This window comes from Equus asinus, chromosome 4 (genome assembly GCF_041296235.1).
Source record: "Equus asinus isolate D_3611 breed Donkey chromosome 4, EquAss-T2T_v2, whole genome shotgun sequence".
NCBI classification, from domain to species: Eukaryota; Metazoa; Chordata; class Mammalia; order Perissodactyla; family Equidae; genus Equus; species Equus asinus.
The window spans coordinates 58,475,621-58,489,611 of NC_091793.1; the positions used below are offsets into that span (position 1 = coordinate 58,475,621).

The 13,991-nt window shown below is 53.4% G+C and overlaps 1 protein-coding gene across 1 annotated transcript; it reads left to right on the forward strand.

Annotated features, from left to right (window-relative positions):
* The first annotated feature begins 657 nt into the window (after window positions 1-657).
* Window positions 658-12,413, forward strand: AMER3 (APC membrane recruitment protein 3). The gene is made up of 2 exons (XM_070507335.1): window positions 658-813; window positions 6,053-12,413. The coding sequence occupies exon 2, from the start codon at window positions 6,073-6,075 to the stop codon at window positions 8,512-8,514; it is 2,442 nt and encodes an 813-aa protein (XP_070363436.1). The 5' UTR covers window positions 658-813; window positions 6,053-6,072; the 3' UTR covers window positions 8,515-12,413.
* The last annotated feature ends 1,578 nt before the right edge of the window (window positions 12,414-13,991 follow it).

The following is a 13,991-nucleotide window of genomic DNA, read 5'->3' on the forward strand; positions in this document are numbered from 1 at the left end:
GATCAGCAGACCTCGCACAGTGAGTACCCGGGAGGGAAGCGCCTCCTCTGTTCCCGTTCCTAATATAATCGGGACCAAGAAAGGCAAAGGCATTCTGTAAAAAAGGTTCTGGAAGACTCTACTCTGTCCTGCATCCCGAGATTGGCCTTCCCCTTCTTCCAAGCGCGCTCCGAATCCTGGGTGGGACTCATAACTAGGCCCGTGTAACCGAGCCCTTCCGAGAGAGTTGGGATTCAATCTGCCTCCGCGCTACCCGCTGCAGGGCAGGGGCAAGCACACCTGTGCGCTCTCAGGGGTTCGAACCGGGGCGGGGGGAGACGACGGGGCGGCGGTGGGTCCCGGGAGCACGAGCGGCTGGGCCTGATGGATGCAAAACCACAGCCCTGCGGCGAGGCAGAGACACACAGAGACTGAGACACCGAGAAGAACAAAGCGAGACCGAGCAAGGTCCGGGCCGCGGCGGCACGCCGAGGCGGCAGCCCTCCCGGAGCAGCCCCCGCCCCGGCCCCGGCTCGCATCCCCTCGCCCGCTCCTGCGCGGGGGCGCCTCCGCGGCCCACTGGCTCCCGGCCCGGCCCCGCCCCGCCCCGTCGCTCTCCTGCGGCTTAACCCCCGCCTGCCCGCCCCCTGCAGGCCCTTCAGCCCCTCCTGCTGCAGCAAGCCGGCGCTGGCCCTCGGCCTCCCCTACCGGCGGGCGCGCGCGGCGCCGGGAGCTGACCGTGGTGCTGAGCGCGCGGCTCGGGCTCGGGCTCGGGCTCGGGCGCGGCTCCCGGCCCTGCCAAGGCCGTGTCCTGCGACACTCCCGGCCCCAGCGGTAAGGCCTGGAGAATGTAGGCTTGGGGGTTGGGAGGGTGGTAGCGGTGATTTGGGAATTTTCGTGCGCTTTCTCGCGCGATGGACGACGGGCTGGGTGGAAGAACTAGGGTCTGCGCTCTCTCCAGCCTGAGGTATCCTGGACGGATGGTGCGGGGTCTAGGGTCTGGGGGAGATGACGCTTTTAGGTCTGGGCTAGGGAAGGGGAGAAACCCTGTGCCCGCGGATGCGGGGGCAGGGAAAGAACGGATAAGACTGGAGACCCATCTTCTCTCGGCTGAGCAAGCCAGGAATGCCCAGAGACTCCCATAGAGGAGGGGGACCAGAACCTTCGCTCCCCGAAGGGCCCTTTGTCTCCCCAACGTGGGGGTTGGGTGAACTGGTGATGTTCTCACTGCAGATTCTATTTCTGCTTCATTCCCACCCCACACCCATCCCAGAACACAGAGGCTTTCCCTCCCCACAATGACCTTAACTTCATTGCTCTGAAAGGCAGCCTCGACAGAGACAAACTATTGCCCCAAACATAGCCTTCCGTCCCCAGCCCAATGTCCAGGAAGTCCTGGGGCGGGGCTCCCCTCAAAGGCCTCTGCTTCCTTGTCACCATTCACCCCTTTGTATTTTACTGCTTGTGATTTTCATGGATATTGGGGGCGGGGCAGGGGAAGGCATGGCAAATACCAAAACTATTCATCAAAATTTTTATATCTCCAAACGGTTCTGTTGTATATATGTACCTCTGTGGTTTTTATTTTGCTGCATGAAACACCCAGTCACTTTCATGTTAAAAAGAGAAAGAAAAGCACAGAATTAGTTTTGCAAAGGGAAAAGAAAATCGTAGATAGTTGAGTTAAAGTTAGTCGTGTGGAAAAGCAGCCAATAGAATGACTTCATTTGCTCAGTTTGCAGTAAGTCCATATGCATGTGCATGCTCTGTGTAAGGAGCTGAGAGGGAAGGCCCACACACGGGAAATCTCTGCCCTGCTTTCTCTCCACTGGATCCTGCTCTGGCTCCTAACCTGCCTTCTTGCCTCCACTCTTACCCCTACTTTCCATTCTCACCTGCAAGTGGAGTGATCTGTTAGAAGTGAACATTGGCTTATGGCACTCATCCTTGATGACATGGCACTAGGATAAAGGCCTAGACCCTCCCTGTGGCTTCAGGCCAGGTGTGATCTGCCCTGCCCATCTCCTGGCCTCATCTCACTGGCTTGCTGCTCTGGCCACCTGGGCCTGCTTCCAGACCTCTAAATAGTCTCCTCCCTTGCTCCTCTGGGCCTTTCTGCAGCATGTTTCCTCTGCCTGGTATATGCTTCCCATGTCTTTTGCCTGGTTGTCTTCAGCTGTCTTTTGGGTCTTGGTTTAAATACCATATCCTTGAATCAGAATTGATTAAACAAATACATAGTCTGGTCCCTGTTCTCAAGGGATTTAGAAGTTCATTTTAGAGATGAAAGACTTGGTCTAGGGTCTTGTCACTGAGACCAGTCTTAGAAAATGACATTCATAAACTGTAGAATTAAAATTCCCAGATCCAGCATCCTATTTAGGAAACATAGATGTGAATATATGGCTAAGATGTCTCAAAAACATAAATACTTCATTTAAATAAGTACTAGCTCACAGCCTACGACAGTTGGAGTCCTGAACCTTAAAGAATTTTCGACTTTACTGGGGATCAGTAAAACCAAGCAAACCCCAGAGGGAGCAGCCAGTGATGCCTGAGTGCTACGGAGAAGAAGGCATCAAGCTGGGGAAAGGACAGGTCAGCTTTGTCCTTTGGGGAGGGATGTCGCACATGGTGGGAGAGTATCTCTTAGGTTTCATGCTGGGCTCCACCTTGGGGGTCTTTAACCACAGGGTTACAAAGCAGCGTGTGCATTTTTGCAGCTGAGAACCTGGATGCATTTGGCCTCTGCCCTCAGGCAAAGACAGTGCCAGCATCTGCCTGTCCAGATAAACCCCAGTCTATCCCTGAGAACTGTCACGGAAGGTGACTGTTCAGCTTGTCTCCAGTTGGGCAGTGAGCCCTCTGACCACTCAGGGAGTTCCCACCCATGTCACCTATGGGCCCCACATTTCCACAGAGTCAGGCTCTGATAAAATATTTTAATGTGGAAACTGACTGGACTGAACACACGCTGAATTTCATGTGATGGCTCTAGTATTTTGCAAGTCTCTGGTTCATTGTTCTGGACCTTAGCGCTTCTTGTCCTATCGATATACAAAGCGCTAAATGAACTCAGGAAACAGAGTTGGCAGTGTTAGTGACACTGAGTCCAGCTGTCTATAGTAATCACAGCTCTTTTGAGGGATCATTTTTCAAGTTTAGAGTGTGGTGAAATTTCCAGCTGCTCTTGATTTTAAATCAGTTGACTGTTCCAAGAATTAAGAATTTATTAAAGAGATTAGTATCAAATAAACCACCTTAGTTCTGGTAGTGGCAAAATTCTACACACAGTGAAATAATCTTTATCTTGCCTGCTTGAAGTTATTTCCAAGAGTACGGTAACAAAAAGATTTTTCAAAAACATAGAAAAGAATAAGTACAATAGAGATCTCATAATGAATATCTGCAAAATTTCTTGCCATATAAATTATATCGCCTTCAATTACAATTTTTCTGAGTTTATATGAGCTACACTTTTGTTTTTAATCTTCATTTTCATTATGCTTTCCAAAATTTCTCATGAACACGCATTTATTGTTTGATTTTTATATTTCCCATGAAGGGGAGTTTGAACTGCTGGTTAATAGGATGTCTGTCATGGTTAAGAGCACAGGTTCAGAATCAGACAGGCTTGGGGTTCAAATCCTAGCTCTCACTTCCCACCTGTATGACCTGTGCCAATCCATTGGCTTTTCAGGACCTTAGTTTCCCCTTTTAGAATGGGAGTTACAATGGTATGCCCCTTATAAGGTTATGAGCCAAGCACTGTGCCTGGTTAGGTAGATGTAATCAGGACTCACATCCAAGTCCTCTGACTCCAGAGTCAAGATAGTGACCACTATGCTCTGTGCCGCAAAACCCGTCAGAGCTGGGGAGGCTGTATCTAGGCCACAAAGGATTGTGGAGAGTGGAGTTGGGGTCAGCAGGTGCAGGGTGGGAAAGGCTGGGGCACATGCTACCTGGCAGGAGGCAGAAAGGCAGCTTGAGGCACTGTTCCACTGCCCAGGATGCTACCACCAAGAGCTAAGCTGCAGCCAGAGCCCAGCTGGAGTTCTGTGGCTTTCCCTGGCATGGTGCCTACTCCTGCTCCTATCCTCCAGCCAAAAGTCCCAGATGTCCCTCTGCAGGGGAGGAAGTGCTGCCCACAGGTAGGAGCAGAGTAAGGGCTGGTCAGCTTGCCCTGTGAATCTCTATAGTGCCAGCTTGCCACCTCTTCTGATCCTCTGCTTTAATGTTGCCACTGGGCTATGAGGCAGCCCTCTGCCCACCCCTGGTGCTCATGTCGAAGGGCTGCAGAGACTCTGGAGCTGACTCTGGTCAGCAGCCCTCTGGAGGCAGCTGCAAGGCTTCCTGGGCTGTGGGTGTGAGAGGTGTGCAGCTGACAATGCCACTTGCTTTCATGCCCACTCCATTCCTCCCTTGTGAGCTGAGGGAGCAGGAACGCAGGTGCTCTCTGTGGAGCAGGCCTCATGGAAAGTCAATGAAACTAGCCCAAACTCTCTTCTCTAGTCTCTCCCCGGCCAGACTGACAGGGCACCAACTGAGGGTCACTCACTGTGAAGGAGAGGAAGAGACCCAGGGACAGACTGGGCATGTGGGCAGGGTGCCTTGAGGACACAGCAAGTGAGAACCCGGGACGTTCTCAGGGGTGCTCTTTGGCACTGTCTTCTTTCAGCGGAGCTGTGTGAGGCTCCAGACTCACCCCAAAGGCACCATGTCTGAACTAGACCCTTGCTGCTCTCCCCCCAAACCAGCTTTTAGCACAGCCCCTTCCTCGCCTGCACTCACCTCTCATCCTCCCCACTTCTCCTTGTCCCCCTCTCTTGGCATGAATCCAGTCCTCAGTTTATATGACTCAGCCTGTTCCCCTTTCTTTATTCAGTTGCTGAATCCTGGTGTTTCTTCCTTTGAAAGACCCTATAACACTACCTTTCTTTTTCATGCTTGTGACTGCAGCCTCCATCTAGACCTTATCTCCACATAGTCAGCTCATTTTAGCTGCTTCTTGTGAGTCCTCTCTGCTCAGAGCCTCTCTCCTAATTTATCCTCTCCTCCACTCAGATGTCAGATGATGGTCTTAGACCACCAACTTCCTTATGCCATTACTTCCACCCACCCGCTCAGAAGACTTCCGTAGCTGGTCATTTATCTCAGGGTAAGGTCAAATTCCCCAACTGTGCAAGGAGAACAGCTTGGTAACACTCTTACCACTTTCCCACTCCCACATTGAGGACAGACATCAATAGGCGATCCCAGCTCCCTTTCTCCTTGAACTCAGGTTGGGCATCAGAAAACTTCTCTGGATCATGCTCCAGGCATCACTATCTGCCAGTCAGGATGTGCACAGAAGGTGACACCTCCTGTTGTTTCAGTCCGTGATGTGCTGTGCCTGTCCAATCTGCCTCTTCCTGGCCTCATGCCTGCCTCCCACCATGATGCTCTCTCTCTTCGCAGTGCTCAAGCTCTGCATGCACCATTCAGTGCTTGTCTGTTCCTTGCCTAGTGGCCTCTGTGTAGATTGAGGCACCTCCCTGAAGGGCAGTGTGTGTGTCTTCCCCTCAGTCTGATGACTGCCTGTGTCTGGCCCAAGAGGCAGGCCTGGATTCCTTTTGAGCTTTGTCTCTTAGATGAAGGAGGCAAGTTATTTATTGAATGCTCCACTCCATCCACTCAGAAGGGCCATGATACTTCCCATAAATGTGTGGTGCTCTTTGTAGAGTGCCTGGGCCTGGAAATGGGAGTCTAATGGGCAGGCACGCTCTGAAAGGATGTTTGGGCTAGTCAAGAGATCACAGATCAGGGGCACCAGACCCCAGTCTGCTCTCATTTTGGTTCCTACTTTGTGCCTGGAGGCACGTGACTTAACTTCTCTGGGTATCAGTTGTCTATAAAGGCTGGAGCAGTGCACATGGGGGGTAGCTCCCTTCTCCCTCCCCCCTTCTCCATGGAGGACCCAAGTTTAGATGTCAGAGTTCAGCTCCAACACCGCTGTTGAGCAGAGCAGGCAGAGGTCTTCTAGAACCACAGGCCTGCACTCTGGTTACTAAGTGCCTCTTGCTTTCCTCCACAGCAGCTAGGGGCACTGGCAGCATGGAGCTAAAGAGAGGAAAGACCTTCATCAAATCCAGCCTGCAGATTTCCCACGAGAAACCCCTGGACCCAGCAGCCACTGTCCTGGCCAGAGAGGATGCAGGCCCCTGGTCAGTCTCACCGGAAGGGCAGCAGCAGCCCCACGGTGAGAAGGGCCCCCAGGTCAGCCCCAGCACCCAAGGACATGACAAATGTTCCAACAAGGGGGGACAGCCAGACCCTGAGGTGGGTGCTGCAGCTTTCTGTGGGGCCACCTTCAAACTGGTGCGGAAGAGCAAGACTCACGACAATGTGCCTGAGGCTGGCCGGGCGGGTGCAGCCACGGGGCAGCTGGTGGGCAGTGCAAGCTTCCCAGGGCCCTCCGGCAGCCAGCGCATGATTGACTACCGCCACTTTGTGCCCCAGATGCCCTTCGTGCCAGCCGTGGCCAAGAGCATCCCAAGGAAGAGAATTTCCCTGAAACGACCCAAGAAGTGCTTTCGGAACCTCTTCCACATTCGCAGAAACAAGACTGAGAACTTGGCCTCGCTGGCGACCAGTGGGAAGAGACTTTCCTCCCCCGGGGGCCCCTCAGAGGCTGGAGGGCAGCCAGGCAAAGCCTTCTTCCCCTGGGGCGAGGGGCTGGCGTCCGATGGCCTGTGCCAGGACCTCTCTGACAGCGAGCTCTTGCCTGACTCTTCCTTCGACCTCTGCAGTGCCCTGTGTGAGGACGTGGCCTCACTCAAGAGCTTTGACTCACTCACGGGCTGCGGGGAGATCTTTGCAGATGAGAGCTCAGTGCCATCCCTGGAGCTGAATGAGGGCCTGGAGAGCCCAGCCGGGGCATCGCAAGCCCTTGAGAGCAGGGTTCCCAGGGGCCCCTTCCAGGGCAGTGTGGAGCAGCTGGCTTCGCCTGCCCAGAACGAGATGTCTGACTTCGCCAAGTTCTGGGACAGTGTGAATCAGTCAGTGAAGCAGCAGCAGCGGGTCCTCCTGGGCCCTTGGCTGGGGGTTCCCCAGGGGACAGACACAGACCAGCCCAGACTGGATGCAGCTGGTCTTGCTGAGCTCCCTCTGTGCCCCTGCAAGGACCCCCACAATGGCTCCAAAGCCAGTTCCATAGACACAGGCACCCCCAAGAGTGAGCAGCCTGAATCCCTCTCCACGAGTGACGAGGGCTACTATGACTCCTTCTCACCGGGCCTCGAGGAGGACAAGAAGGAAGCCCTGAGCCCAGGCATGCCTGCAGCTACCTTCCCCCGGGACAGCTACAGTGGAGACGCCCTCTATGAGCTCTTCTATGACCCACGTGAGGGCCCTATTGGCCCGAGCCTTGATGATGAGCTGTGCGTGTCCGAGAGTCTGTCAGGGCCAGCACTGGGGGCACCACTATCCATGTGCAGCTTCCACGTCGGGGCGGAGGAGAACTTGGCTCCAGCGCTGGGCCCAGACCTGCTCAGCCAGGGCTTCTTGCAAAGCTCCTGGAAGGGCAAGGAGTGCCTGCTGAAGCTCTGTGACACTGAGCTCGCCATCACCATGGGCATCATCAACTGGCTCCGCCGTGGCCCTGAGCCCCGCACCCCACCTACCTCGGCCCCTGGGGAGCCCACAGCCCTGTCCGGGGAGCTGTCGGGGAAGCTGCAAGGTGACTCTGAGAAGAAGGGCCCAGGTCCAGCAAAGCTGGAGGGCAGGGGGTCCCAGGCCTCAGAGGCAGGTTGGATAACCGTGGGCTCAGCACCCAGCAGACAGGAGCTCTGGGCAGGTTCAGTCACCAAGGACCTGCTTGCTGGAGAGAGCGAGGTTCTAGCAGGGGCTGAGCGGGGGGCCAGCTCGCTGTCCAGGGACCCATCTCTGGATGGTGTGCAGGTCTCTGGGGAAGAAGGGACACAAGGCCACCCTGAAGGCTCATTCTCCTCTGTGGGGTCTGCAGCCTCTGCAACAACAGACACTTCCAGCAAAAACAAGGTCCCAAATCCCTCAGCCTGGCCTGGCTCCCAGGAGCCTAGGCCATCTGGGAACCTGGGGTGTTTGCAAAGTCCCTGGAGGTCAGGTCTTGGTGGAAGCACCCTGGATGCAGAGCCCACCCTGACAGGCTGTGTGGCTCAGGTGGCAGCACTGCAGATCCACCCAGACTGCCAGCCCCCTGCTGCACAGCCCTCAAGGCCAGATATGGGCAGTGGGCTCTGCGGGCAGCCTCAGGCTAGGAGCCCTGACATTCTGCAGCAGAGGCAGCCTAACAGCTTCCATAGCGTGGCTGCCATCTGTGTCCTGCCCTCCCTGGGCAGCCCACTCCACAGCCCACAGGACCAGAGGTTCCCGGGCCGCATCCTGGACCTGAGCCGGCTCAGGGTGGAGCCTACCAGGCTGCATGCCCAGACCAGTGCCTCTCTGGAGGACCAGCCCCTGCAGCTCAGCTTGAGGGCCCCGGAACAGGCAGCACACGGGGGCCAGCTGGACTCGTAGCTTCGTTCAGGCCCTGCTGCCGGGCTGAGCCCCCGGGGCCACCTGCTCACTTCTGACAGCCAGCAGGAGGGCCCCCCCGCAAGTGCTCCAGAAAGCCGCTGCAGCTTCCTGGCCCTTGAGGGCCTCCTCTGCAACCAGCTAGAAGTGGGGGCCCCCCGGCCAGCCATGGCTGAGCCCCACCTGTAGGATGGGCTTGCACTCACCAGGAGCTGTGTCTTTGTGGGCACATTCAGGAGAATCTAAGACCCAAATCTCCATTGTTTGTCCCTGATGTGAGAACTGTGTTGGCTGGTAAGGAGGTGGCAGGATTCAGGCAAGTGGGGTGGGGCATTTGAATGTGGAGGCATCCATGCCTAAACCCACCAGCTCAGCCAGAACAGGTACAGGACAGCCCAAGGCCAAGGACAGTTGCAAAGCTGCCAGTACTCTCAAAGTGTGCCTCACTGATTTCCCCACAAGGAAATGAAGAGTCCAATCCTGGGGGTTGGCTGTGAAGTGGCCACCCTGGCTGCTCCTCGCACAGCACGTCAGAGAGAGGAGCTCAGGCTTGATGCTGATAGGAAGGAAATGGTACATATTGTAAACCAGAGCAGAGCAAGCCAGTAAGTCTGCACAGGGGTTGAGAATAATAAGCATGTGGAGTGGGAGACAGGCAGATGGAGGGCTGAAGATGAGCTCAAGAGTGCCCACGGGCCCCTTGCAGCCTGCTCTCTGCCCAAGACAAGCAGCCACAACATACTGGGGCTGAGGGCTCTGTGGGAACAGGAAGCAAGACCAGCCCTGTCTCAGCAAAAGCCTTGGAACTGGCAGATGCCGTGATTACTGTGCAAACAGGGCTGCCCAGACCCTGGGAACCCTGGTCCATGGGTACCGGTGAATTCTCTGTCACAAATCATCCCATAAAAACAATAATTTCTCCCAACATGACTCTCTAACTGAGCCATGGTTGGCAAAATTCTCTTTAGGAAGAAGTTGATTGATTTTTCACAACTCTGCCATTCTTGCCCCTCCATACTCTCAGCATCCCTGACTCCCCTTCAGGAAAACTCACCTCTGAATGGCCTGTACTCCTTAAACCGGAGAAGGCACAGCACCAACACCCAGAATTGTGGAGGGAGAAGGCGGCCTGGTACTCAGGAAGGGCAGGCGTCCTCTCTGGTCGGCATAGGATGGCAGGTGCAGCGACAAACCACTCATCAAGGTTCTCTTTGGTTAGGTCCTGCCTCAGGCCACCTGCCACAGTGAGATGCCAAGGATGGATGGATGCCACAGGCAGCTGTGAGATAGTTTCTGGAGGAAGGGCCAGCATAGAAAGGGGGTGGGTCAGGTGATGGGGGGGGAATTCTGGAGAGAGGGATGCAGTCTCACAGCTGACCCATGCTGGTGCCTTTCTCAACTGTCTGGGGCTTTGTTTCAGGCTAGAAAATGTTCCATGGCCCTTGTTAACAACTGCTCACTGAGGCCTACTGTGTGCAGGATGCAGACAGCACATCGTAGGTTCAGAAAGGCCCAGCAAGGCTCCTCACCAGGCCCACCTAGACCTGGGACACCGAGGAAGGTCAGGACCAGCCTTCCTGGGAAGCCAAACTTGACCTTTGCAAACCGTCACAACAGCGTTCTTGAGCGTCGCTGTGAGCAGGCTACGTACAGGACAGCTCACCTCATCCCTGCCTCACCCTGAGCACAGGTGTTCTCCTCATTCCTCAGACATGGAAACCGAGGCATGAGTGCTGATGCAGCTTGCTCATGGACACACACAACTAGCATGCAGCATTGATGGGGTTTGAGTCCTACCCCCTGGTCAAAAGGTCCACCTTTTCACCAGGCTCTGGAACTTCTCTTGCTGAATGCCTGCAGCGAACGCCTCTCTCAAACCTTCATCCTCCTTTCTTTCAGGGCACAGATGTCTGAGCACCTCTGGGTGCCAGCTGCCTGTTTCCCTGTAAGAGGCTGAGAGCCAGGGGTGGGCGCCCTACACTCAGCCATGCCCTGTCACTCTGTACTATGCCTGAGCAGAGCACTGTTCAGTCAATACTTGTGGGAATAATGAAATGTCAAAAGGTTGCACGTGGTTTTATGATTTCTTCCTGATGACAAGCCTGTGTCTGGAGAGAGCAGAGTTAGGGTTTTACCTTGGCAGAAGTTCTGACGGAGTGTTTCCTGGATGTATCTGGTGACTGGTAGTGATGGGGAAGAACCCAGCCAGGCCCAAGGGCACTGGGAAAGGCAGGAACAAAGGTGGTCCAGGCATGGTCAGGAGGGGCCTAGGGTCAGGATGACAGGAACGAAGGGGATCCAGGACCCAGAGGCCATGGCGAGGTGGTGTCTGCAGTGACCTGGCAGCAGGACAGCAGAAACAAGGAACTGGGGCCATGCCTATCTAGGAAAAACCACTGGCCCAGTGGCTCTCGATCTGGGGAGCATCTTAAGCAATCCCTGCATCCCAGAGATTCTCACTCTCAGCACACTTGGAGGAGGTCCCAGCAGTGGGCTGCTGGGTGCCTTGCTGGGGGAATGGAGGAGGGTAGTATGACCTTCCTCTTGCATCCAGTGGGTCCAAGTCTCCCTCAGCCCATCTCGCTCTCTGTACCCACCCTGCAGGCTGCCCTCCCCTGCAAGAGAAGTCCAGGCACGGCTCAAGGACATCCTCAAGGTGACCCACTGAGGGGAAAGGGTAACTGTAGGCCAGCTCCTGCGACAGACGCCCAGCCCATGCTGGGAGAGAAGAGGCCTGGTTGGGGCATTTTCAGAACTCTGGCCATGTTTAACCCACTCATTCACATGTGGCTATAGTGGTTATAGGGTATTTTTCCCAAGGAAAATATCCTGAGAAGTAGATCCAGTTGTCCCAGTTCACAGCTGTCCCCAGGGTCACACAGTGGTAAGTTGGGGGCTGGAATTCACCCTGGGGCCTATGCTCTGTACCTTACAACCTTCTGAGGTTGCTCTTGGAACTGGGAGATGCTGAGAGGGATCTGGGCAACCTCCCAGCCTGCTCTAACAGTGGGGGAGGCCTGAGCCCTACAGCAGGGTGGCTGGGGTGGAACAGGAGGCCAGGGAAGAGAGCAGGAGGGAGGCGCCAAGAGAAGAAGGGGTGGAGGGCTGCACAGGCTGGGGAAGAGCCTGTGAATGCATTGGAGGTGCTGCTGACCTTTCCTGGTTTCTTATTTTATTTCAATTTTTTATGGAACAGAGATAAATACACAGGATACAAAACCCAAAAGGCGCAGAAAACAGTGAAAAGTGAGTCTCTGTCCTTTCTGCTTTACCCCTCTGTTGTTTTGATATCAAATTCCCACTTCCCACCACCAATCTGAGCAGTGCGAGGCCGGAGCCTCCTTGCCCCAGCCTTCTGAATGAGGATGGGGCCGCAGACCCTTGTATACCCATGATGTAAACACACGTGAACTTTAACCTTTCTTTACTGCACAGTGTGTCTTAGACAGCTTCTTTTTTTTTATTTTTTATTTTTTTTTATTTTTTCCCTTTTTCTCCCCAAAACCCCCCGGTACATAGCTGTATATTCTTTGTTGTGGGTCCTTCTAGTTGTGGCATGTGGGACGCTGCCTCAGCGTGGTCTGATGAGCGGTGCCATGTCCGCGCCCAGGATTCGAACCAACGAAACACTGGGCCGCCTGCAGCAGAACACGCGAACTTAGCCACTCGGCCACGGGGCCAGCCCCTCTTAGACAGCTTCTTAGCAGGCACCAGCAGCAGGCATTTCTCCATTTTCTTGAACATTGCACAGTAGCTGCCTGTGGACATCAATTAATTTAAATACTCCCCTGTTGGATATTCAAGTTATTTTCCATTTTTGTTGCTACAAATAATGCTGCACTCACTCCTTTATTATCCTAAATGTTCTCTATTAAAGCCTTCTTCAAAACTATAAAAGTGAAACTTACCTCAACAATGACAAGATGCATTTTTTAAATGAACACCACCTCCTGCTTCCTTGACCCTGCCCCACTGCCCAGCTGTCTTGAGGTCCTGATGTTGATGGCCTGGGCTCCATGCTGATATAGACATGTCACACAACCCCATATTTAGGAGAGGAAAGGTGTTTTTTGCTATTGCATGTAAGACCTTGGAAGTGTTATTCCCATCCTTACACCAAGAAAAATCTGGAAAAACTGAGAATCAATGGCTATTCTTGACCTATCGGAGAACTGAGGTCACAGGGCAAACAACTTCCCTGAAACCTGGAGAGACAGGTACATCCAGAGAAATCCAGCAATGAAGACCAGGAGCAGACACTGCAAGATGCCAAAACTGGTAGGAACAGTTAAAGAGAAATTTTGACAAATTGTTGCAGGCTGGGTGAGGCTGGGGGGCTGGACAGTAAAAAGGAGGCCTATACCTCCATAGGCTCTTCTTCCAGGAACCACACTACATTTTCCTGGTGAGGATAGAGAATGATCCCCTCATGGGCCTGACAGAGAGAAAGGGAAGGTAGCCAGACCCTTCTCCCAATAGGTCTACCTCACAGCAGAGGGACTTCTCCTGAGGACTGTTCTAAAACCTTTTCCAAGCTGAGGGAAGGGAACTTCATCCCACTACAGTCCTCTCCAGCCTTCTTGTCCCACACAAGGAAACAAACAAGTAGAGGAAGTGATAGTCAGCCAGAGAGGACTTCAAGAAAATAGACTGGGAACTAGGCTGGAAGGGACTAGGGTTTCTGAAGGTTCGACGCCACCCCTGGGGCACAGGCTCACAGAAGACTGAGACCTAATTAGAAGCTTAGAAGATAAGGGAATATCCCTCCCCTGCCCACCCCTCTCACTCACCCTATCACCACTGTGATAAGCCTCTAGCAATAATAACAGTGGGTTACAGCTAAAAGACTTACAAGACCTAAGATTCTCTCTAAGGCCCAGAACAAAGGGAAACCACAAGGAAAAGAAGGGAGGAAGAAGTGAGCCCACTGTGGTAATATGAAGCCCCTGGTCATAGCCACAGCTATGACAAATACGAAAACAGCACAACTCTTAGCCAGATTAATATAAATCCTCCCACTAGAAGCCTATTTACCTCAGTACCTATTGCCCTATACAACATGTCTGGCTTTCAACAAAAAATTATAGAGCCTGCTAAAGATAAGAAGAAACAAAGTCTGAAAGCCAAAGCTTTCATTAGAACTAGGCTCACAGATGTTGGGATTATCAGATAAAGATTATAAAATGAGTATAATTAATATGTTAAGTCCTAATGAAAAAAGTAGACAACATGCAATAACAGGTGGTAACATAAGCTGACATGAAGAATTCAAAGGAACAAATCAAAAGAAAATGCTAGAATATAGATACACAAATCAAAAACACTGTAACAGAAATGAAGAATTCCTTTGATGGGCCATCAGCAGACTCAACATAGCCGAGGAAAGAATCAGAGCTTTATTATAAATACCTTAAGACAAATGGCAATGAAAACCAACACACCAAAACTTACGGGATGCAGAGAAAGCAGTGTAAGAGGAA

Coding starts and splice junctions, on each gene's coding strand:
- AMER3 (XM_070507335.1), top strand. CDS start 6,073: ATGGAGCTAAAGAGAGGAAAGACCTTCATCAAATCCAGCCTGCAGATT.